The sequence below is a fragment of the Oncorhynchus kisutch genome, linkage group LG17 (genome assembly GCF_002021735.2).
Source record: "Oncorhynchus kisutch isolate 150728-3 linkage group LG17, Okis_V2, whole genome shotgun sequence".
NCBI classification, from domain to species: Eukaryota; Metazoa; Chordata; class Actinopteri; order Salmoniformes; family Salmonidae; genus Oncorhynchus; species Oncorhynchus kisutch.
The window spans coordinates 57,209,233-57,232,449 of NC_034190.2; the positions used below are offsets into that span (position 1 = coordinate 57,209,233).

The following is a 23,217-nucleotide window of genomic DNA, read 5'->3' on the forward strand; positions in this document are numbered from 1 at the left end:
CTCTCACCATCCCCTGTAATTCAGACTGTAAAATACTGTACACTCACTGTAATGAGCAGATCTATGGGGCTATTCCAATGACATGATGAGGCAGTGGTTCGTGAGATAGCGTTGTTCTTCCTTGTAAGCAGGAGTGTAAGCAAACATGTTCCTCTCTGTGTTACTACCACAGAAAGTAGATTCACCCCCACACAGACCTGGTGCCATGAGAAGTGGGGACAGAACATATTTGGCACACTGAGGTCAGGACGGGACATTATTTGAGCTACACTATATTCACTAAAGTATGCGGACACCCCTTCAAAATAGTGTATTTGGCGATTTCAGCCACATCCATTGCTGACAGGTGTATAAAATGGAGCACACAGCCATGCAATCTCCATAGACAAACATTGGCAGCAGAATGGCCTTGCTGAAGAGCTCAGTGACTTTCAATGTGGCACGATCATAGGATGCCACCTTTCCAACAAGCCAGTTTGTAAAATGGTCTGGGGCTGTTTTTCGTGGTTCGGGCTAGGCCCATTAGTTCCAGGGAAGGGAAATGTTCAATTTTATAAGATTCTGTGCCTCCAACTTTGTGGCAACAGTTTGGAGAAGGTCCTTTCCTGTTTCAGCATGACAATGCCCCCTGTGGACAAAGCAAGGTCCCTACAGAAATGTTTTGTCGAGATCGGTGTGGAAGCAAGTACCCGCAGCAATGCTCCAACATCTAGTGGAAAGCCTTCCCAGAAGAGTGGAGGCCGTTACAGCAGCAAAGGGGGGGAACAACTCCATTTTAATGCCCAAGATTTTGGAATGAGATGCTCGACGAGCAGGTGTCCACAAACCTTTGGTCATGTAAGTATATTTACCCAGAGTGATCACTGCGGTCAAGAAAAAACTTTGTTCTACCCAGTCCCAGTGTGGGCAATGATCCTGAACTGATAAATCACTTTCCACTGCGTTCAGTCAAGCCTCTTACTCTCTTGGAGGATAATCAGAGCTTAAAAGGCTGAAAGATGCAAACAAACAGCACAAACAATCATCTTCAGATCTCTCCTTTTGATCCCCTCTGTCCATACGGCTCCTCCTCTCACTGCCGCAAACTGTCCTCTCCACCTCATCCATTCCATTCTCTCCTCCCCTCTCTCTCTCTCTCTCTCTCTCTATTCAATTCAATTTAAGAGGCTTTATTGGCATGGGAAACACATGTTTACATTGCCAAAGCAAGTGAACTAGATAATAAGCAATTGTGAAATAAACAAAAAGAATTAACAGTAAACATTACACTCTCAAAAGTTCCAAAAGAATAAATACATTACAAATGTTGTACTACTTGCAAATAGTTAAAGTTCCAAAGGGAAAATAAATAAACATAATTGTGGGTTGTATTTACAATAGGGCTTGTTCTTTGGGGTGGCAGGTAGCCTAGTGGTTAGAGTGTTGGGCCAGTAACTAAAATGTTGCTAGATTGAATCCCTGAGCTGACAAGGTAAAAATCTGTCTTTCTGCCCCTGAACAAGGCTGTTAACCTAGGCTGTCATTGTCATTGTAATAAGAATTTGTTCTTAACTGACTTGAAGGCTAAAAAATTTTTTTTATCACTGCTTGCCCTTTTCTTGTGGCAACAGGTCACAAATGTTGCTGCTGTGATGGCACACTGGTATTTCACCCAATAGAAATGGGAGTTCATCACAATTGGGTTTGTTTTGTGTATCTGTGTAATCTGAGGGAAATATGTGTCTCTAATATGGTCATACATTTGGCAGGAGGTTAGGAAGTGCAGCTCAGTTTCCACCTCATTTTGTGGGCAGTGTGCACATAGCCTGTCTTCTCTTGAGAGCCAGTTCTGCCTACGGCGGCCTTCCTCTATATACAAGGCTATGCTCACTGAGTCTGTACATAGTCAAAACTTTCCTTAAGTTTGGGTCAGTCACAGAGGTCAGGTATTCTGCTATTGTGTACTCTCTGTTTAGGGACAAATAGCATTCTAGTTTGCGCAGTTTTTTTGTTAATTCTTTCCAATGTGTCAAGTAATTATCTTTTTGTTTTCTCAGGATTTGGTTGGGTCTAATTGTGTTGCTGTCTTGGGGCTCTGTGGGGTCTGTTTGTGTTTGTGAACAGAGCCCCAGGACCAGCTTGCTTAGGGGACTCTTCTACAGGTTCATCTCTCAGTAGGTGATGGCTTTGTTATAGAAGGTTTGGGAATTACTTCCTTTTAGGTCGCTTCCTCTCTCTCACTCTTGGCCATCTCTCCCCCTCCCCATCCCCATCTGCTATCCCCTCTCTCTCCCTGTCTGTCTTTCTGTCCCTCCACTGAGTTTGATGGAGAGGGAGGGGGCTTGCGGGGGTTGAGTAAGCCTGGACTTGACCCCTGGTTTCTGGAATCCGTGGAGACGGAGTCTCCTCTCCAACAAACTCTAATGACACACACACACACAGACATGCACGCACACACACACACACACACACACACACACACACACACACACACACACACACACACACACACACACACACACACACACACACACACACACACACACTTCTACATGAACAACACTGATAGCCCCCATCCATCCACTCTCACCGACACACACAGAGTGCTGCCATGGCAACGGGGGACATGGAAACATGTGATGGATGGTGAGTTGGGCGCCTCCTAACAAATCCAAATATCTTTACATCAGCGGCTGATTAATGCTCGGTACGTCCAACCAATCACTTTCCCCTGGAGCTCCTGGAGGTAAGGTGCCCTTTTCAGAAGTTGTAAACAGTGTTGAGGTTTGGACATAAGCAAATCAGATGCAGAGAGATCCAGAGGTCACAATAAAGATAATTCTATACATTTTCCCCTAATTCCCATTCACCTAAGAAAGCAGTGTGAGAATCCAAAGTGCTAACATGAATCTCTCTCTCAGGCACTCCAGGAGCATTTCCCACCGAGCATGCCGTGCCAGCTCACAATAAATATAATCTCTGTCTATAATATACACACGGTGAGCGCTCAGCCACTAAGCTATCTATGGGTGCCGGTGTTAAACTGTTTTAACTGTACTTTGGACCAAGGTGTGAGCCAAATGTCTCTCAGGGCCCATAAATCCAGTGTGACATAGTGTGTGTGGGGACATGGTTAGGACATATAGGGATAGCTAGCGCAGGGGAACGATGGGGGGGATGCCTTTATTGTTTGCACCTCAAGGGAACTTTTGTCCTGTTTTTACTCTCTTTCCTGTGCTTTTTCTCTCAAGGAAACTATCAAACCAGCGGTGGCGGAAGTCATCGTTCTCAGATGTCTCCTTGTCATCCATCACAGCGTCGTTTTCTGTCTTATTTTAGGGGTTTCTCTGCACGTCCGGTTGTTTGGAGGTTTTTTTGTTTTAAAAAAGGAGAAAATAGCTCTGTGAATGGACCAAAATTGCTAATAATATCAACAGAGTACATTATTTATTTGGAAGGAAACGTGTGGACATGCTCTCTCTCTCACTCTCTCTCTCTCTCTCTCTCTCCCTCTCTCACTCCCTTACTCTCTCTCTCTCCCTCTCTCTCTCTCTCTCTCCCTCTCTCACTCCCTTACTCTCTCCCTCTCTCTCTCCCTCGCTCTCTCTCTCCCTTGCTTTCTCTCTCTTTCTCTCTCTCTCTCTGCTGTTGGATCGATACAGTATTGCTGTCCAGGGTGAGTAGTGTTGACTCAACAGATAGCCGTATTTTCTATGGGCTGTTGAAGGGGCTGAGAGAGGTAGCACGGTCAAGCAGATAAAATCTCACCTCTGTGGAAGGACAGAGAAGGTGTCGCATCAGACACTCCCGTGACCCCAGCCCAGGGGTCATCTACAGTGACCTGTGATAGGGACCTGTCAAAATTCCACAGCTATTGACCATTATAAATGTAATGGACGTGGATCATTGTGTGCATAGTCCATATTGTAACCATAGTATAACCACATAACCATTTTAACATCAACACTATAAATTCCAACTGAAGTATGAAACTCAGTGGAGTGTATATGTCCAAGTACTGAGCACCTGCCTGGGAGTGTGTGTGTGTGTGTGTGTGTGTGTGTGTGTGTGTGTGTGTGTGTGTGTGTGTGTGTGTGTGTGTGTGTGTGTGTGTGTGTGTGTGTGTGTGTGTGTGTGTGCGCACGCGTGCGTGCGTTTGTCTTGCATGCAGTTATTACCCCCTTGGGGAGATGCACTTTGGTTTATGGGGCCCTTGTTGTATTACGACCCTTGTCCCTCACGTTCCTTGACCTTTAGCAAGGCGAGGTCGTGTTCTTGAAGGCACAGCAGTGTGTTGTTTCAGTCGGAGCGTGCAGCGCCCCAGCACCTCTCTTTATATGTCTCACTGGGGACTGAACAAACACTAACTAATGAACAATAGACACAACTAAGCAAACATCGGCTTACTGTGAAGGCTAAGTTAGCAGGAGGACAGAAAGACAGAGACGTTGGGAAATTAGATATACCGTAGAAATACGTCAATCAATTGTCTGAATGAAAAGTACAGTACCACTCTCTCAAGCAAACACAGTGCATCCATACTCATGAGAATGATTGAAAGGAATATAATATCCAACTATCAATCCTCTTGTATTCTACAGTAGTAACTTTAGTAACTTGGCCAGAAATCTGGCATTGTGTTTTTGTTCAGAGAAAGATATGTCCATGCAACCGTGTGGCCTGAGGTGTGGAGGGGAGCACATCAGGGAATAGAATAGTTAATCACAATATAATGGAAGGCACAAGGAGATGAGAGCCCCCAGAGCTGCTAACACAAACATGACTGTGTCTGTGTTTTGTTTTGTAGTGGGGGGGTTTGCGGAAGGCAGGGTAGGGCAGGGAAGCTACAGTGTTGGGGCCCTACTGAGAGCACTGACAGTGAAGAAAAGGCCATGTCTAGGGAATGTTTTCAACTATTCTGCCAAAAGGAATCTCTGTGATCGAGTGGCAGGCTGGTTCTGTATTTTATTTTATTATTGTGACCTCTGGTGAATGCTTAGTTTAGTTTGGGTTCTTTTAGGGAGTCACAAGTAAAGGCTTAGTTCTTTTAACTTCCAACTCAAAACATGCACATGAAAGACTAATGTGTTCATTGTATTAAAATGAACTGCCTCAGAAAGTACCTTTCTCAATCCCTCTCTCCACACAGACGTAGGATCTTAATTTGATCAGCCTGTTGCAGTTGCAATGCGGGAAATTCTAAACATTTAGTGTCCTTGAGGTTTAAAAAGTGTCTCCTACCAAAATGTCCATGAATTATAATCCACATAAAAATGCACATTTCCTGCTGCTGCAGGATTATCTTCCTGCTGTAGAAAACTGGCTCAAATTAAGATCCTACATCTGTATCTCTCTATCCCTCCCTCTCCTATCTCTCTATCCCTCCCTCTGTCTTTGTCTTGGTCTGGCATCCCCGGTGTTTCCCTCACCCATGTGCCACTGCTAACAGGGGGTTGTATAATCTAATGACTCAATAACATGTGTTTACAGTGTAATGGTATGCAGGACACTTAGCCCTGCTGGCTCCTGCAGGTACCACTGGCCAGAAGAGGCCCTCCTGGTGCTGGTAATGCTCCCCCCACCCACCTCTCTGGACCACTGTCCCTTACCATCTCCATCCAACACGAGCACCAACACACTTCTATCAACACACTTCTGTAGTCGAAGATGGCGTAGCAATCAGACACCTTTGTCTTGTCATGTCCCATGTATATATATTATTTTCTTCGTATATATTTCAAATATATATTTTTTTATTTTTTTACCTCAATATCAACATAGTCTCCTGCAACCCGCCTCACCCAATGTGGTATGGATCTGCTATTTCCTATACTTTAGAACAGGAAAGCCCTAACAGAAGCTAGCTAGTAGTCAGTTAGCCACTGCTAGCCGTCATCAGCTAACCTCAGCCCGGTCAACTCCTGCCAGTCTGCACAGCTCGATTCAACCCAGAGCATATCGGACTGCTTTTTCCCTGCCACATCTCCACATCTTCGGATTCCTACCGCAAGCTCTGAACCTTTTTCACCTGGATCATCGCAGCTAGCTAGCTGCTATCCGAGTGGCTACTCCTGGCTAACGTCTCTGTCCCGAAGCAAGCACCAGTTAGCCTCCAGCTAGCCTCGTGCTAGGTCCATCTCCCGGCTAGCTGAAGAGGTCAATCAGCCACTTCTTGGGCTACAATACCTATTTTGCCAAATGGCCGGGACCCCTTTTACTGCCGACACGGAGTCCCACCGATCCATCACGACTGGTCTACCGACGTAATCCAAGGGGGTTTCAACAAGCTCCTCCGTCGCGACGTCCGCTGAAGGCCCATCTGCTAGCCTGCTAGCCATGGCCCGCTAGCTGTCTAGAGCATATCGGACTGTTTTTTTCCCTACCACATCTCGAAATCTCCGGACTCCTACCGCAAGCTCTGAACCTTTACACCGGATCATCGCAGCTAGCTAGTTGCTATCCGAGTGGCTACTCCTGGCTAACATCTGTCCCGAAGCAAGCACCAGTTAGCCTGGAGCTAGCCCCGAGCTAGACCCACCTCCCGGCTAGCTGAAGAGGTCCATCAGCCAATTTCTTGGGCTACAATACCTATTTTTCTAATTGGCATGGACCCTTTTACTGCCTACACGGAGCCCTGCCGATCCATCACGACTGGTCTGCAGACATAACCGCCCGAGGGGGCTTCAACAGTCTCTTCCCTAAGGCCCTTCTTCTAGCCTGCTAGCCCCGGCCCGCTAGATGTCTGAATCAATGTGTCTCCAGCTCGCCTAGCTACTCATTGGACCCTATGATCACTCGGCTACGCATGCCTCTCCCAAAGTCAATATGCCTTGTCCATTGCTGTTTTGGTTACTGATTGTTGTCTTATTTCACTACAGAGCCTCCAACCCTGCTCAATATGCCTTAGCTAGCCCTTTTTTCCACCCCCCACACATACGGTGACCTCACCTGGTCTAAATGGTGCCTCTAGAGACAAAACCTCTCTCATCGTCACTCAATGCCTAGGTTTACCTCCACTGTATTCAAATCCAACCATACCCTTGTCTGTACATTATGCTTTGAATCTTTTCGCCCGGTTCCAGAAACCTGCTCCTTTTACTCTCTGTTCTGAATGCACTAGACGACCAGTTATTATAGCCTTTAGCCACACCCTTATCCTACTCCTCTTCTGTTCCTATGGTGATGTAGAGGTTAATCCAGAACCTGCAGCGCCTAGCTCCACTCCCATTCCCCAGGTGCTCTCATTTGTTGACTTTCGTAACCGTAAAAGCCTTCGTTTCATGCATGTTAACATTAGAAGCCTCCTCCCTAAGTTTGTTTTATTCACTGCTTTAGCACAGTGAATGTCCTTGCCCGGATGTCCTAGCCGTGTCTGAATCCTAGCTTAAGAAGGCCACCAAAAATACAGAAATTTCCATCCTTAACTATAACATTTTCTGACATGATAGAACTGCCAAAGGGGACAGCGTTGCAATCTACTGCAGAGATAGCCTGCAGAGTTCTGTCATACTATCCAGGTCTGTGCCCAAACTATTCGAGCTTCTACTTTTAAAAATCCACCTTTCCAGAAACAAGTCTCTCACCGTTGCCGCTTGTTATAGAAAAAGGAAAGGAAAGGAAACACTGTCACCACTGATAAATCCACGACATTTGAATATTTCAACAGGCATTTTTCTGCAGTTGGCCATGCTTTCCACCTGGCTACCCGGTCAACAGCTCTGCACCCACCCCAGCAACTTGCCCATGCCTCCCCATTTCTCCTTCACCCAAACCCAGACAGCTGATGTTCTGAAAGAGCTACAAAATCTGGACCCCTACAAATCAGCTGGGCTAGACAATCTGTACCCTCTCTTTCTAAAATTATCCGCCGCAACTGTTGCAACCCCCATTACTAGCCTGTTCAACCTCTCTTTCGTATCGTCTGAGATCTCCAAAGATTGGAACGCTGCTGCGGTCATCCCCCTCTTCAAAGGGGAGACAGTAGACCCAAACTGTTACAGACCTATATCTATCATACCCTGCCTTTCTAAGGTCTTCAAAAGCCAAGTTTATAAACAGATCACCGACCATTTCGAATCCCACCGTACCTTCTCCGCTACCTTCTCAACAGCCTTAGTTTCTCAAATGACTGCCTCGCTTGGTTCACCAACTACTTCTCAGACAGAGTTCAGTGTGTCATCGGAGGGCCTGTTGTCCGGACCTCTGGCAGTCTCTATGCGGGTGCCACAGGGTTCAGTTCTCGGGCCGACTCTTTTCTCTGTTTGCATCAATGATGTCGCTCTTGCTGCTGGGGATTCTCTGATCCACCTCTACGCAGACGACACCATTCTGTATACTTCTGGCCCTTCATTGGACACTGTGTTAACTAACCTCCAGACGAGCTTCAATGCCATACAACTCTCCTTCCGTGGCCTCCAACTGCTCTTAAATTCAAATAAAACTAAATGCATGTTCTTCAACCGATTGCTGCCCACACCTGCCCGCCTGTCTAGCATCACTACTCTGGACAGTTCTGACTTAAAAGACTGTAAACTCTCCTTCCAGATTCACATTAAGCATCTCCAATCCAAAATGAAATCTAGAATCGGCTTTCTATTTCGCAACAAAGCATCCTTCACTCATGCTGCCAAACATACCCTCATAAAACTGACTATCCTACCGATCCTTGACTTCGGCGATGTCATTTACAAAATAGCCTCCAACCCTCTTCTCAGCAAATTGGATGCAGTCTATCACAGTGCCATCCGTTTTGTCACAAAATCCCCATATACTACCCACCACTGCGACCTGTATGCTCTCGTTGGCTGGCACTCGCATCATATTTGTAACCAAACCCGCTGGCTCCAAGTCATCTGCAAGTCTTTGCTAGGTAAAACTATGCCTTGTCTCAGCTCACTGGTCACCATAGCAGCAACCACCGTAGCATACGCTCCAGCAGGTATATTTCACTGGTCACACCCAAAGCCAATTCCTACTTTGGTCGCCTTTCCTTACAGTTCTCTGTTGAATGATAAAATTCACTGAAGCTGGAGACTCATATCTCCCTCACAAACTTTAAGCATCAGCTGTCAGAGCAGCTTACAGATCATTGCACCTGTGCATAGCCCATCTGTAAATAGCCCATCCAACTACCTCATCCCCATATTGTTTTGTTTTGTTGCTCCTTTGCACCCGAGTATCTTTACTTACACATTCATCTTCTACACATCTATCACTCCAGTGTTTAATTGCTCAATAGTAACTACTTCGCCACTAAGGACTATTTATTGCCTTACTTCCCTAATCTTACGTCATTTGCACACACTGTATATAGACTTTTCTATTGTGTTATTGATTGTATGTTTGTTTTTCTCATGTGTAACTCTGTGCTGTTGTTTGTGTCACACTGTTTTGCTTTATCTTGGTCAGGTTGCAGTTGTAAATGAGAACTTGTTCTCAACTGGCCTACCTGGTTAAATAAAGGTGTTCTCAACTGGCCTACCTGGTTAAATAAAGGTGTTCTCAACTGGCCTACCTGGTTAAATAAAGGTGTTCTCAACTGGCCTACCTGGTTAAATAAAGGTGTTCTCAACTGGCCTACCTGGTTAAATAAAGGTGTTCTCAACTGGCCTACCTGGTTAAATAAAGGTGTTCTCAACTGGCCTACCTGGTTAAATAAAGGTGTTCTCAACTGGCCTACCTGGTTAAATAAAGGTGTTCTCAACTGGCCTACCTGGTTAAATAAAGGTGTTCTCAACTGGCCTACCTGGTTAAATAAAGGTGTTCTCAACTGGCCTACCTGGTTAAATAAAGGTGTTCTCAACTAGCCTACCTGGTTAAATAAAGGTGTTCTCAACTGGCCTACCTGGTTAAATAAAGGTGTTCTCAACTGGCCTACCTGGTTAAATAAAGGTGTTCTCAACTAGTCTACCTGGTTAAATAAAGGTGTTCTCAACTGGCCTACCTGGTTAAATAAAGGTGTTCTCAACTGGCCTACCTGGTTAAATAAAGGTGTTCTCAACTGGCCTACCTGGTTAAATAAAGGTGTTCTCAACTAGTCTACCTGGTTAAATAAAGGTGTTCTCAACTAGCCTACCTGGTTAAATAAAGGTGTTCTCAACTAGTCTACCTGGTTAAATAAAGGTGTTCTCAACTAGCCTACCTGGTTAAATAAAGGTGTTCTCAACTGGCCTACCTGGTTAAATAAAGGTGTTCTCAACTGGCCTACCTGGTTAAATAAAGGTGTTCTCAACTGGCCTACCTGGTTAAATAAAGGGGAAATACATTTAAAAAAATTAAAACCTCAACTACTACCAACTAATTTCTATCAACTACTACCAACTAATTTCTATCAACTACTACCAACTAATTTCTATCAACTACTACCAACTAATTTCTATCAACTACTACCAACTCACTTCTAGCATCTTCTACCAACTCACTTCTATCAATTACTATCAACTCACTTCTATCAATTACTATCAACTCACTTCTATCAACTACTACCAACTCACATCAACAACTACTACCAACTTCTACCAACTCACTTCTAGCATCTTCTACCAACTCACTTCTATCAATTACTATCAACCCACTTCCATCAACTACTAGAACTCACTTTCATCAACTACTACAACTCACTTCAACAACTACTACCAACTTCTACCAACTCACTTCTATTAACTTCTACCAAATCACATTTGGGGCTCCCGAGTGGCGCAGCGGTTAAGGCCCTGCATCTCAGTGCTAGAGGCGTCACTACAGACCCTGGTTAGATTTCAGGCTGTATCACAACCGGCCATGATTGGGAGTCCCATAGGGCAGTGCACAATTGGCTCAGTATTTTCTGGGGTAGGGTTTGTTTGGATGGGGTAGGCTGTCTTGTAAATACAAATTTATTCTTAACTAACTTGCCTAGTTAAATAAAGATAAAATGAATATAAACTTCTACCAACTCAATTCTATTAACTCACTTCCATCTGGGACAGAACTCATATCTTTACGCATTATGATCCGTGTGGGTTGAGGATGTCTTTCCACTAAAGCATTTGTCAAGGTACAATTAGGTTGCAATAACAGTTTCTTTCTTGGAACTGTGGCCTTTGCAGAACACAACCCTAAATGTCTCCACCTGTCAGTGTTAGGACTATTCTGAAACAGTATTTGGCCATTAGGTAACTCATTGTGTCATTCATTGGCCTTTGCCAACTAAAGTAGGACTGTGAGCGACATAACCCCTTTTGGTGTTTAGAGGGAACATAAGTTCAGGGTTTATCTCTTCTGCCCTGACTGAGGAAACTGTGAAGTGATTCCTGGAATCCTGCAACTAGGATGGACGGAGAAAGGACACTGCAGTGATTATAACATGCAAAAGACATTCACACGCCATAGTGGAAAAACATCATCTATTGGCCGGCCCTGAGAAATCAAAACCCATGCAAACACACACGCGCTCACGCACTTATGCAGGCACGCGCGCACACGCACACACACACACCAAAGCACACACGTCTGCGTTCCTCAATTTAAGCACCCTGTCACGCAGAGCGATGAGTGAGGCCTTTGGGGAATCACTGTGGAGACAACGCGTGGAAGTTTTGATTTAAGAGCTGAATTTAACCTAAGTAAATGCCTGTGTTACCCTCCCTACTCCCGCCATCCCGCTACACTCACAACCACATACACACCAATCCTCAGGATAACTGGTGAGTTTAAAGACAATATCCTGTTTTCCGCCATGGACGGAGGAATAATTGAACGGAGTGGCCGGGGTGCGCGACCCTGGGAAAGACTTGTGTTACTGCTGCCTGGCCAAGAGGAAAAGCCATCGCTCACTATGGACCTCAACCTCAGTCACTCCCACTATCGCTGCTCAAAGTGCCATTCCCCTGTTGGTCTATCTGTCAGACCCCCAAGTGAGCCATTCTAATTCCACCACAGAAGACAGATCGCTACAGACCTGCAGGGGGATAACATCTCTCCTGGGACTGGTATCACACACACATACATTTCCCAGAAGGATGGATCAAAGACATTGTAGTAGAGCAACTACAGAAACTAAAGAGTACAATCTAACAAAAGGAACAATCATGGCCTTGACACTTCAGTGACGCTGGCTTTGGTGTTCTTAGGTCCAGCCACAAGGTTTTAGTCATCGACCTTGGCTGTCTCAGAAAATAGATTAGCTATAGTGGTAAACGTTCTCTCACAATAGTAAATAGCATGACAGTGGCAGCTCCAACGTCGAGCAGAATACTGAGTCAAAGGCTAATCACAGAGCTACAGGACAGGGAGAGTGGGTGTAGGACAAAATACATGGCCTTGCATAGCCTCCTACTATGGGTAGTTCTTCCAGCCTGGCCCTACAAAGTGTTTCACACTCCCAATTCTAATAAGTGTTTTCTCTGCATAATACCTAGAGGAGCAAGTGGCTGTGAGAGATAACCACTGGGCTGTCCGGAAGTCCCAATCAAATATTTTACACTGCCAATGACCACACTAACTCACCAGCTATTGAATGTAAATGTGGCTCAGGCTCCTAGGGTCCTGATTGACCCCGCTCCCCTGTGTGGACCTGTCTATTTAGCACTATGTAGCACTTAGAACTGACCCTTTCACGGGGGTGGGGTAATGCAAACACAACAGGGTTAGTGTTTGAAGCTGGGGGGGGGTGGGGGGGGGGGGGGGGGGGGGGGTGGAGGAGGCTGTTGTTTACCTGCATACAATTGTTACATATAATTCACAATATCCATGTGATCAGAAAGAGAATCTGCTTCAAGACAAACACGGTGAGGTGGAAGGATGATGGTGTTTCTTTATGCGGCGTGGCCGTCCTTCTTTGTCCTGAGGTTCATAACCCAAAATGCTCTAAAATGCCCATCCATAGCCCGTCATGCTTCTGCAAGAGTGAGCTATTGAGTGTAAGAGCCTAATGACCTAACCCATCCATCATACAGCACATTACTCTCTCATGCAGCAACTACCCCCACAGAAGATAAGAGTACAGAAACAAATTGGCAAATAGTCATAAAAGGAGGGTAGTGGCGGCACCTCTGCCTCTGTGTCGCCACGAGGCAGTAAAGCTTATGGTTTGTCGCTGTCGCACCACTATTTCCAAGTGCCAGGGCCAACGCGTGCCAGCCAGGCATAGTCCCCAGGGGCCATAAAGCACAGTTGGAACCCAACCTTTGGTCGACAACACTGGCTTGAGCAAGAGGAGCACACGCCCTCCTCACACAGACACAGACAGACAGAAACACACATACACACAAACACACATGTTCAACGACAACCATATAACCGGACAGGACAGATACTCCCTAGTTTCCAAATACACCTAGACTACTGAGAAGGATACAATAACAAAGAACTCTAATACACCGAAAGAACCCACCCGAGAACATTCGTTTGAAACCAAATATCAATTGAAATATTGAATAAACAGACAAAAAAAAAATGTTTTACAGCCTACTGTAATGTAGCTTGCATCTGTAGTTTGGCATCAAACAATTGTTTTGACTATAAATATCACACAGGATGTCAGCGGTTGTGGAAATAACCCTGCAGTCCACATCAGAGACAAGTAAAAATGTTTTTTTTTAAGTCATCTACTGTATATAATTTAGGATGATGGCAGGTCATGCACAAAATAATTATTCAAAGGTAAACAATAAAATAAAAGTGGATTATTTTACAATTGTTTTAAAGTTACTGCATAAAATCAAGGGACAATTAATTTATCGGTTTATTAAACTAAACAGATTTCAAAGAGCATTGCAAAACCAACGAGACTATCAGACTTGGTTATACAACTAAAGTAGACTCAAGTTTCTAAACAATTTTAGGTTATAAAGTAAAAATAAAATTCCCTTATATTTCAACAAAAACACAGCAAATAAAATTAGATTAAACGTAATTCAAAAGATTTTTTATTTTTTATTTTTTAAATTAAGTCATTGCACTTTAAATGATCAGACAATACATTGTCAAAAGCTGAACTAATAGAACAGGGGGTCTTGGGAAAAAATGAAAACGAATTCAAGTATGCAATTATGACATCTAAAATAAAAAAAGTATTTATACACTTTCGACATATCTGATAACATATACAGTATATACAGTATCTGTGTACATGTATACTTTCTATTTTAGATTTCATACCTTGAACACACAAGGCATTCTTAGAAGGGAATGGCCTTCTGGGATATGACATGTTGGCTTTGGAGTTTCATGACTCTTCTTATCTTTAACATAAATAATGTATATAGAAGTTAATCATCGACACGCTAGTAATGAAACATGTTCAGAGGTAATAAAACACTTGCGTGTTTTGTCCTTCTGGATGTGTGAATAACACTCCGTGATAACTTGTTGAACTGTTCCTGGTTATTGACTGAAATACCACGTGAAACTGTGATGGTGCTATTAGAAAAATGTCAATAATGACAACAACAACAAAGACAACCACAACAAAAACTACAACTAGAAATAGTGTTGATAGTCGCCAGTTAAAAAAAGTTATTTCTATACATTCCACTTGATTGCCGTCGCTTCCTTCTGGTTTTTCTTCCCTCCGGCCACATGGGAAAGAGAGTAAGTCTATAATAGGTAGTTCGTGTCACAAGTCTATAAAATCCACAGTGGGCTGAGCTGCTTCCAGAATCAGGACACGGCGAGCTGAGCTGCTTCCAGAATCAGGACATGGTGAGCTGCGCTGGTTCCAGAATCAGGACACAGTGAGCTGAGCTGCTTCCAGAATCAGGACACGGTGAGCTGAGCTGCTTCCAGAATCAGGACATGGTGAGCTGCGCTGGTTCCAGAATCAGGACACGGTGAGCTGCGGTCAAGCTCATGCCTGAGACAGAGCACACCAGGAGTTCTGTGGGGCGACGGACGTGGGCGTAAAGGGGTAGTTCTCGTATTTGATGTCGACATGTCCTGAACTGTCCAGATGTGATGAAGCCTTCAAAGAATAGAATGGGACATTTAAATGACCGACCACAATGATAAGGTCTTCAGTAGGAACTCATGGGCTGAAATTTGCTCGACTATAAAGTGGCTGTAGTGGCCTTGCATAGCCTCCTACTATGGGTAGTTCTTCCAGCCTGGCCCTACAAAGTGTTTCAAACTCCCAATTCTAATAAGTGTTTTCTCTGCATAATACCTAGAGGGAAAAAGTCACATCATCCCCTGTATGGGGAACCCAGGAGTGAGAAGCCTTACCTGAGACACAGAGGCTACGGTCTGTCCAGCGTAGGGTGAGGGGGCCATGTTGGGTTCACTCTTTATCGTAGATGCATGTTCCGAGACAGACAAGGAGGACGGTGAGTTGGTGCCTGAGGCTGACAACCCTCCTGAAGAAGACAGGCAGATATATGGGTGATTGACAGGTACAGGGCATCATCATCCTGAATGCACTTCAAAATATTCTATCTATGTCTTTCTTTCCATTCCCCATTCTTACCTGTTGAGGGTTTGGACTTGGGCATCTTAGGTTTCCGTTTCCTGGTCTGAATGCTTTCCTTCTTCATGGCCAGTGGTCTGGGGACCTAAGAGGAGGAGAGGTCAATAATTTAGATCCTAGTTGTAACAAAGGCCAGTTTGCCTTGAAAACACACACAATGACTCCTTCCTCCCACCTCTCTCTTTTGATAACAACATCCATGATGACCTTGGAAAGCTTTTACACAACATGAATAATACATTTTTTTTTTTACATAGGATCCCACCAGGGCAAACGTTATGTGCATTAGATGATATGAGTATTGTAGGGTCCATGGGAAAGGTGTGTGTGTGTGTGTGTGTGTGTGTGTGTGTGTGTGTGTGTGTGTGTGTGTGTGTGTGTGTGTGTGTGTGTGTGTGTGTGTGTGTGTGTGTGTGTGTGTGTGTGTGTGTGTGTGTGTGTGTGTGTGTGTGTGTGTGACCTACTCCATGTAGTTTCATGTACAGGCCACAGGCGTTGCAGACAGGCTCTCCCTCTGCGTTGCGACGCCACAGCGTAGTCGTGCTGGTGAGGCAGTTAGTGCAGCACAGGCCGGCCCGGCGAGATGTGGTCTGCTTTAAATGGAGAAGTAAAGACAAGGCGTCAATAGCCAATCAATAACCGATCAATAACCGATAACCAACTAGAACCAATCAGACAACTCAAAGAATTCTTCTGACATTCTTCTGAGAGAGAACTGGACCAAGGACAAGACCAGTTAAAGATGGATTGTATGACAGGTCTAGAGAATTATCCCTTAAAGGGATAATTCAGCCCCCCCAAAAAATAATATATACATATATTGTGTTACTGACTCTGTTATACTTTGTGTAAAATTTTAATTTGGGTGAAGTATCCCTTTACTATAAGTGACATCATTTTGTGTATTGTGCACAAGATTCCACCATAGTATCCAAGGAGAAACAAAACAGTCAATGTACTGATAAGTACTTCACATGAGAAATGTTTCACATAGTGCTGGGCTAAGCACTAAGCACTCCTGGCTGAACCTGCCTCTCTATCAGCTTGTTATTGGACACAAGTGAGATTTTTCAGCAGAAACATGGTTGTTAAGTCACGCTGTTCTCTTGCCTCGTACAGATGTGGCTAAAAACAGACAACCCAAGGGCAAGGTCACTGAAGGACAAATAAAAACAGAACAAGCAAAGGCAGAGCAGAGCTGGGGTAATTCACAGCAGCTGCTCTGAGAGGCTGGTTCCTGCCTGGGAAAAAGACAGGAGTGAAGGCCTCTTTCTCTCACTCTACTACACTGACCTTCTTCAGACAATCACTGACCCACTATGTTCCATTCTTTTTCCACCTCCGTCTGACCACCAATTCCTGTGTTAACTGCTTTGACCTAGAAAAACCTAATATCTGCATATGACTTTTTTTCTTCTCAAATCACACCTAATCAATCAATACATTTAGTTCTTAACATTCTTAAAACTCCATTTTAAAAGCTCATTGACTCGTTTAAAAGTTTAAAAAGTATGTGGACACCACTTCAACATAGTGAATTTGGCTATTTCAGCTATTTCAGCCACACACATGCAATCTCCATAGACAAACATTGGCAGTACAATGGCCTTATTGAAGAGCTCAGTGACTTTCAACGTGGCACCGTCATAAAATGTTACCTTTCCAATAAGTAAGATCATCAAATTTCTGCCCTGCTAGAGCTGCCCCGGTTACCTGTAAGTACTGTTATTGTAAAATGGAAACATCTAGGAGCAACAATGGCCCAGCCGTGAAGTGGTAGGTCACACAAGCTCACAGCTAAAGCGCTTAGCGTGTAAAATTGTCTGTCCTCGGTTGCAACCGACCTGCCTCTGGAAGCAACGTCAGCATAAGAACTGTTCATCGGGAGCTTCATGAAATGGGTTTCCATGGCCGAGCAGCTGCACACAAGCCTAAGATCACCATGCGCAATGCTAAGCGTCGGCTGGGGTGGTGTAAAGCTTGCCACCATTGGACTCTGGGGCAGTGGAAATGCGTTCTCAGGAGTGATGAACCACGCTTCACCATCTGGCAGTCCAACGGACAAATCTGTGTTTGGTGGAGGAACTAAGGGCTAGGCCCCTTAGTTCCAATGAAGGGAAATCTTAACTTCACATCATACATTGTCATTCTTGACGATTCTGTGCTTCCAACTTTGTGGCAACAGTTTGTAGATTGCCTTTTCCTGTTTCAACATGACAATGTCCCTGTGCACAAAGCGAGGTCCATAGAGAAATGGTTTCTCGAGATCGGTGTGGAAGAACTTAACTGGCCTGCACAGAGCCCTGACCTCAACCCCAAGGAACACATTTGGGATGAATTGGAATGCCGACTGTGAGCCAGGCCTTATCAGTGTCCGAACTCACTAATGCTCTTGTGGCTGAATGGAAGCGAGGCCCCGCAGCAATTTTCCAACATCTAGGAGAAAGCCTTCCCAGAAGAGAGGAGGCTGATAAAGCAGCTAGGGGGGACCAACAACATATTAATGCCCATGATTTTGGAATGAGATGTTTGAAGAACAGGTGTCCACATACTTTTGTATATGTAGGCATAATAATGGGCCTACTTAATAAGGTACATCTAGGACAAGTTATATACACTTTTATGGTGCTTACCAGGCGTTTCTGTGGTTTGATGAGTGGCCTGTTGATTCCGTTCATCTTGTGGTACAAGCCACAGGCATTGCACAAGTAGTGCCCGGTACCGTCTCGTCGCCACAAAGGAGTGGAGATGGAGCCGCAGTTTACACACTCACGACCCTCTCCCGGGAACTCCTCCAACATGTCTGTAATTTGATGAAGACAACATTTAGAGTTGTAATATTTTTTGTATGTGGTGTTGCGCTGGTTTTAATGCATGATCACACTTGAGCAAAACATGTACATGGCTGGAACTGGTTATGGAAATACCCTTGATCATCTTTAGTTTTATTGCATAATTCGTTAAATGTGGATATATGTAAAATTAGAGGAATATAATTTATTTTCGTTTGCAAGTGCTATGTGTGTGCCTATTTGGATATTGGGGAGGAAAAAAACGTTTTTTTGGTCAATTGTTGTATGTTTTCGTTAAATGTAAAGGATAGGCTATAATGAACAAATAAAATGGAAGACAAAAAAATCCAGACATGAAAGCCATAAGTTTAGACATCTTTGATGTGTAAACCCATATCGTGAACAGAATGCGTCAGCGCGTGATACATGTCCCGGCTTAGCTCGCTCGAGTATAATTTAAAGCCCTCTCGGTGATTAAAATATATCTAGTCCGAATGTATCAATATGGATACAGGGTCATTGGCGTATCTATTAGGGCGGCTGGCGAGGCACAGGGCTCAGACGGGTGGAATGTCAATGGGGCTCTTATCAGTGTTAAGGATCCAGGGGTCCCCATATCAATCAAGCTACTGACAGGCGACGGCCTCCTACAATTAATTGCTAGAATTCCTTGTCCACATATTGAAAGAGGGTCAATAGATAAAAACAATCACAATAATGTTGAAGACAATAATAACAATAGAAAAAACCGTAGGGCCTAAAAATATATTTATATATTTTTTTGTATCATGTTTAATGTCTTATTTTCCTCATGATGTGTGCGTAATGTGAATGTGCCATGAGATATGCAAGTGCTCTATATCTAATATATTGACCACCACTTAAACCAAACTTGGTGTCGATGACTAAGCACACACACACACACACACACACACACACACACACACACACACACACACACACACACACACACACACACACACACACACACACACACACACACACACACACACACACACACACGGACACAGACACACACACACACACACACACACACACACACACACACACACACACACACACACACACACACACACCCACACAGGGACACACACACACACACACAGGGACACACACACACACACACAGGGACACACACACACACAGGGACACAGACACAACACATACATACTCACATAACAATACACACACACCATATGTGTTAAATTACGAATGTGTATAGGTCTTTAAGTCAGCAAATCCAATATAAATAGAAAATACACAAATTAATTTCACCAGGATGAAAATGCGTTCCTGTTTTTGATGTGAAACGAAATAATCATCAAACACATACTGTGCCTTGCTAGTTCGGCTCCCGAGTGGGGCAGCGGTCTAAGGCCTTGCATTTCAGTGCCTCACGACAGACACCCTGGTTCGAATCCAGGCGGTATCACAACCAGCAGTGATTGGGAGAGCGGCACACAATTGGCCCAGCGTCGTCCGGTTTTGGCTGGTGTAGGCCGTGATTGTAAATAAGAATTTGATCTTAACTTACTTGCCTTGTTAAATAAAGGTCATTTTAGAACATGACTGGATATGGGCTTTATGCCTTCAAGAAACGGACGTCCTCATATCCATGCAACCGGTAAAGATCCTGCTTCAAAACACGTTGAACGTAATAGGCATTTTGATGTTCCACCTTCAAAGGACGTGTTGGCTGGTTGCCAAACGTGTATTGCAGACGCATTTCCAAATATCACTTTTCTGTCTGATCTGATCAAGGTGACAATTGGACAGTTTTCACTAGTGAATGTCTGTACTGATAAACAAAACACTGCAAAAGAAAACTGGCAGGTGGTGGGGATTAAATTAGCACCTTAATTAATTGGTTTTATCAACCTTCTCTTTTAAAGAATGTGTATTGTGAACGCTGACAAAAAGGTTACTTTTTTTAGGCAAATTGAATCCCAGTGACTGAGTACAATCGATGGTAGAGTTTACCACATAGAGTTTACCATATAGAATGGGATTTCTCAATCGCATCAATAAATAACTGAAGAAACAACCAGGCTGAAAATTGTGAGATCAGAGCACGGGCCCCTTTAACTCTTGACAGCCACACAAGCGAATAGCCTCATTTGCAAAAGTAGATCTAACCAATAAAGAACTGTTATCAAAAAAATATTGGAAAAGATTCAAGGTGAATTATCCACAAGATTTAATCTTAAAAACATGATTCAGATTTATTGAAATATAGGTCTATATGTTTTGTGTGCCTCCTGTAGTGCTTCTATAGGCCAGTAAAGGACGACTAGGCCTGCTATATAAATTCATTCGTTTTTTGTTGTTGATTATGTGCTAATATTCTTTTCATTTGTGGCCTTCACCAATTCTCCACATACATAAGTGAATTGTTTTTAAATACGAGTAGCCTACATTAATTGAATATGACAATTTCCCTTCGGTTTGAGTGGAATTGTTAGACAAACAAACACACGGTTCGGTTCGCCTTATATATCAAAGACTGTTACGTACCCAAACTGGACCTTCTCCCAGACAGGCAACCTTGCCGTCCCTGAAGACTGATCATGCCGCTCTCAAAGTGGCCTGGTGTCCAAGAGGTTGCCATCTCAGGGCTCATGTAGGCGTAGGGACTCGAGTATGATCCTCCAACAGACCGTACCAAAGCGCTGCCATACTGGTCGGCCCGACCACCGTTACTGAGCACAAGCGGGTTTTGGTAGGTTGTGTCCCTGCCTGTATTGCTGCTTACTGGTGGGCTGTGAGAGTAGGAGAACCCGGGGTGCGGATGGGGGCTGCCCGGGTTGAAGGACGAACTGTCTGTGCCAGTCTGAGGCCATCCATGATGCCCGCCGAGGCCATGGGACTGATGGGTGGACTCGCATGTCTGCAAGTACGGCAGGGTTTGCAGCATAGCAGGCACCCTCGTAGTGGGCACGTACACGGGGGAACTCGCCGAAGGGTGCATATAGTTCCCTGCATCGTGTGCATATGGGGACTGGTTGGATGACAAAGCAAGGCTTTGGTACATTCTGACACCGTATACTCGTCCTATTTGGGAGAATATGGGTACTGACTCCTGGGACAAAGCGGGACCCGTAAAGACACTTCGGCGAGTCGTCGGCGGTTTTTCGTTATCCAGTCGCCGGATAATTAACAAATCCACTCCTGAATGAAGGGGAAAGAACCACAATCAACAAATGTGTCCTGTAATTGAGGGATTGTGTCCACTAATTAAAGAAGAAACATCACCCAGCAGTCTACAATTCGCACCTGTGGCCTGAACAGCCTGAGGCGTATTTTGACCCATCTTTTATCTTAATATTTTGTTTAGTACATAGTTTTCTCCTTTCTCTTTAAAATAACTTTTGCTATCATCTAGGTCAATCTATGGAGAATATCACGAATTAGGCCTAAAGTAAATTGATGTAAATCGCCCAATCAAATAACTGCTGGAGCAATACAAGGAAAAATAGAAAACGACTTGATCAATAACAAGAGTAATATATGATCTGTATCATTGTGATTGACATTTAATGGATTAAAATGACACTAATGGTCTTCCATATCTTTGCATGTAGATATAACTAATCAGCTACCCGAGATATCCTGAGGAACACCCGACTTGCACCATGTCATTAAATCATAGGAACCTAATCAACCCACAATAGATAGAGGAGCCATATGTGTGATGCATAGGCTATATGTTTATCAATCGTAACGCAAATCACATAAAACCTTGATTGCAGTGTGCACAAGAGGAATACAATTTCATGCAAGAGCTCTCGTAGTATTATCTCACCAGATAAGGACTGTCGGGTGATAGTCTGTTTTTCAGAGGAGCAGCTTGAGCAGCTCTGTGGGCAAACTTCACTCAGATAGACCCAACGAAAGTGACTGTGGCTCCCACAAAGATGTCCAAAATGTCTTTGGGAATAAAAGTTTACGAGAAAAAGCAATTCCTTACTTCCCGGATGGTCCAAGGCTCTCTCCTATTCTTAGTATCTGAAGATAGTTACTGTCGCTGATAATTGCTGATATAACAGAGCTCCGATTCGTTCTCTACTGGAAAACTCTACTGCGAGTTATTTGTACGGACTAAGACCACGTGATGCACTCCAAGGTAGGTCTCAGGAGTTGGAGGAGGAGAGGGGCATGGAGGACGAGCACCAAGCCAACATGAAGAAGAGACCCACCTTTGCAGAATTTGCTGTGTCTTGGTTGTTTTTAGAATCAATAAAAGATAACATATAAAAATCGAAGAAATTGTCACAGCTCCTTCAGATTTGTGAATTTTGTTTTTATGGTCTTCATATACTTTCAAATTAATTACCTCGATTTTAACAGAACGCTTTAATTTTTTATATTTAACTAGGCAAGTCAGTTAAGAACAACTTCTTATTTTACAATGATGGCACACCTCGGCCAAACCATCCCCTTACTCGGACGACGCTGGGCCAATTGTGCACCGCCCTATGGGACTCCCAATCACGGCCGATTGTGATACAGCCCAGGATCGAACCAGGGTCTGTAGTGACGCCTCTAGCACTGAGATGCAGTGCCTTAGCCCGCTGTGCCACTCGGGAGCCCAAAAATAAACTCTATTGTTTTCATAGATATGAATCGCGATGGTACATTCTAATAAATAATAGACCTAAAAAAATAAATGCGAAATAAAACACCGACATGTCTCAGTTAACAGTGTAGGCCTTTAGATATAATAATGCTAGTGTTTGAAGCGAGCCTTATACACATGCTGTAAAATAATGTCTCCTCTGAAAGGGAAAGTTATGCTTGGTTTTATGACAAGATAAATCAGAATGAGCTATATAAAAACAGCAAGGCGATAAGAGATACGACCAATAACTTGGCATGATGAAACAACAGCCTAATCACTCTCATTATAGACATTTTGAGTCATTGTTATATTAACGATTGACTCCACCCCCACACGAAAAAGTGCACGATAATAATTTCACAAAC

The 23,217-nt window shown here is 44.0% G+C and overlaps 1 protein-coding gene across 1 annotated transcript; it reads right to left on the reverse strand.

Moving 5' to 3' along the window:
- Nucleotides 1-13,870: 13,870 nt before the first annotated feature.
- Nucleotides 13,871-22,333, reverse strand: gata5 (GATA binding protein 5). The gene is made up of 7 exons (XM_020506281.2): nucleotides 22,037-22,333; nucleotides 20,749-21,402; nucleotides 18,055-18,224; nucleotides 15,886-16,014; nucleotides 15,422-15,506; nucleotides 15,181-15,311; nucleotides 13,871-14,920 (listed from the first exon to the last, which is right to left on the reverse strand). Exons 2-7 carry the CDS (start codon nucleotides 21,263-21,265, stop codon nucleotides 14,807-14,809), a joined length of 1,146 nt encoding a protein of 381 aa, XP_020361870.1. The 5' UTR covers nucleotides 21,266-21,402; nucleotides 22,037-22,333; the 3' UTR covers nucleotides 13,871-14,806.
- Between the last annotated feature and the right edge of the window lie 884 nt (nucleotides 22,334-23,217).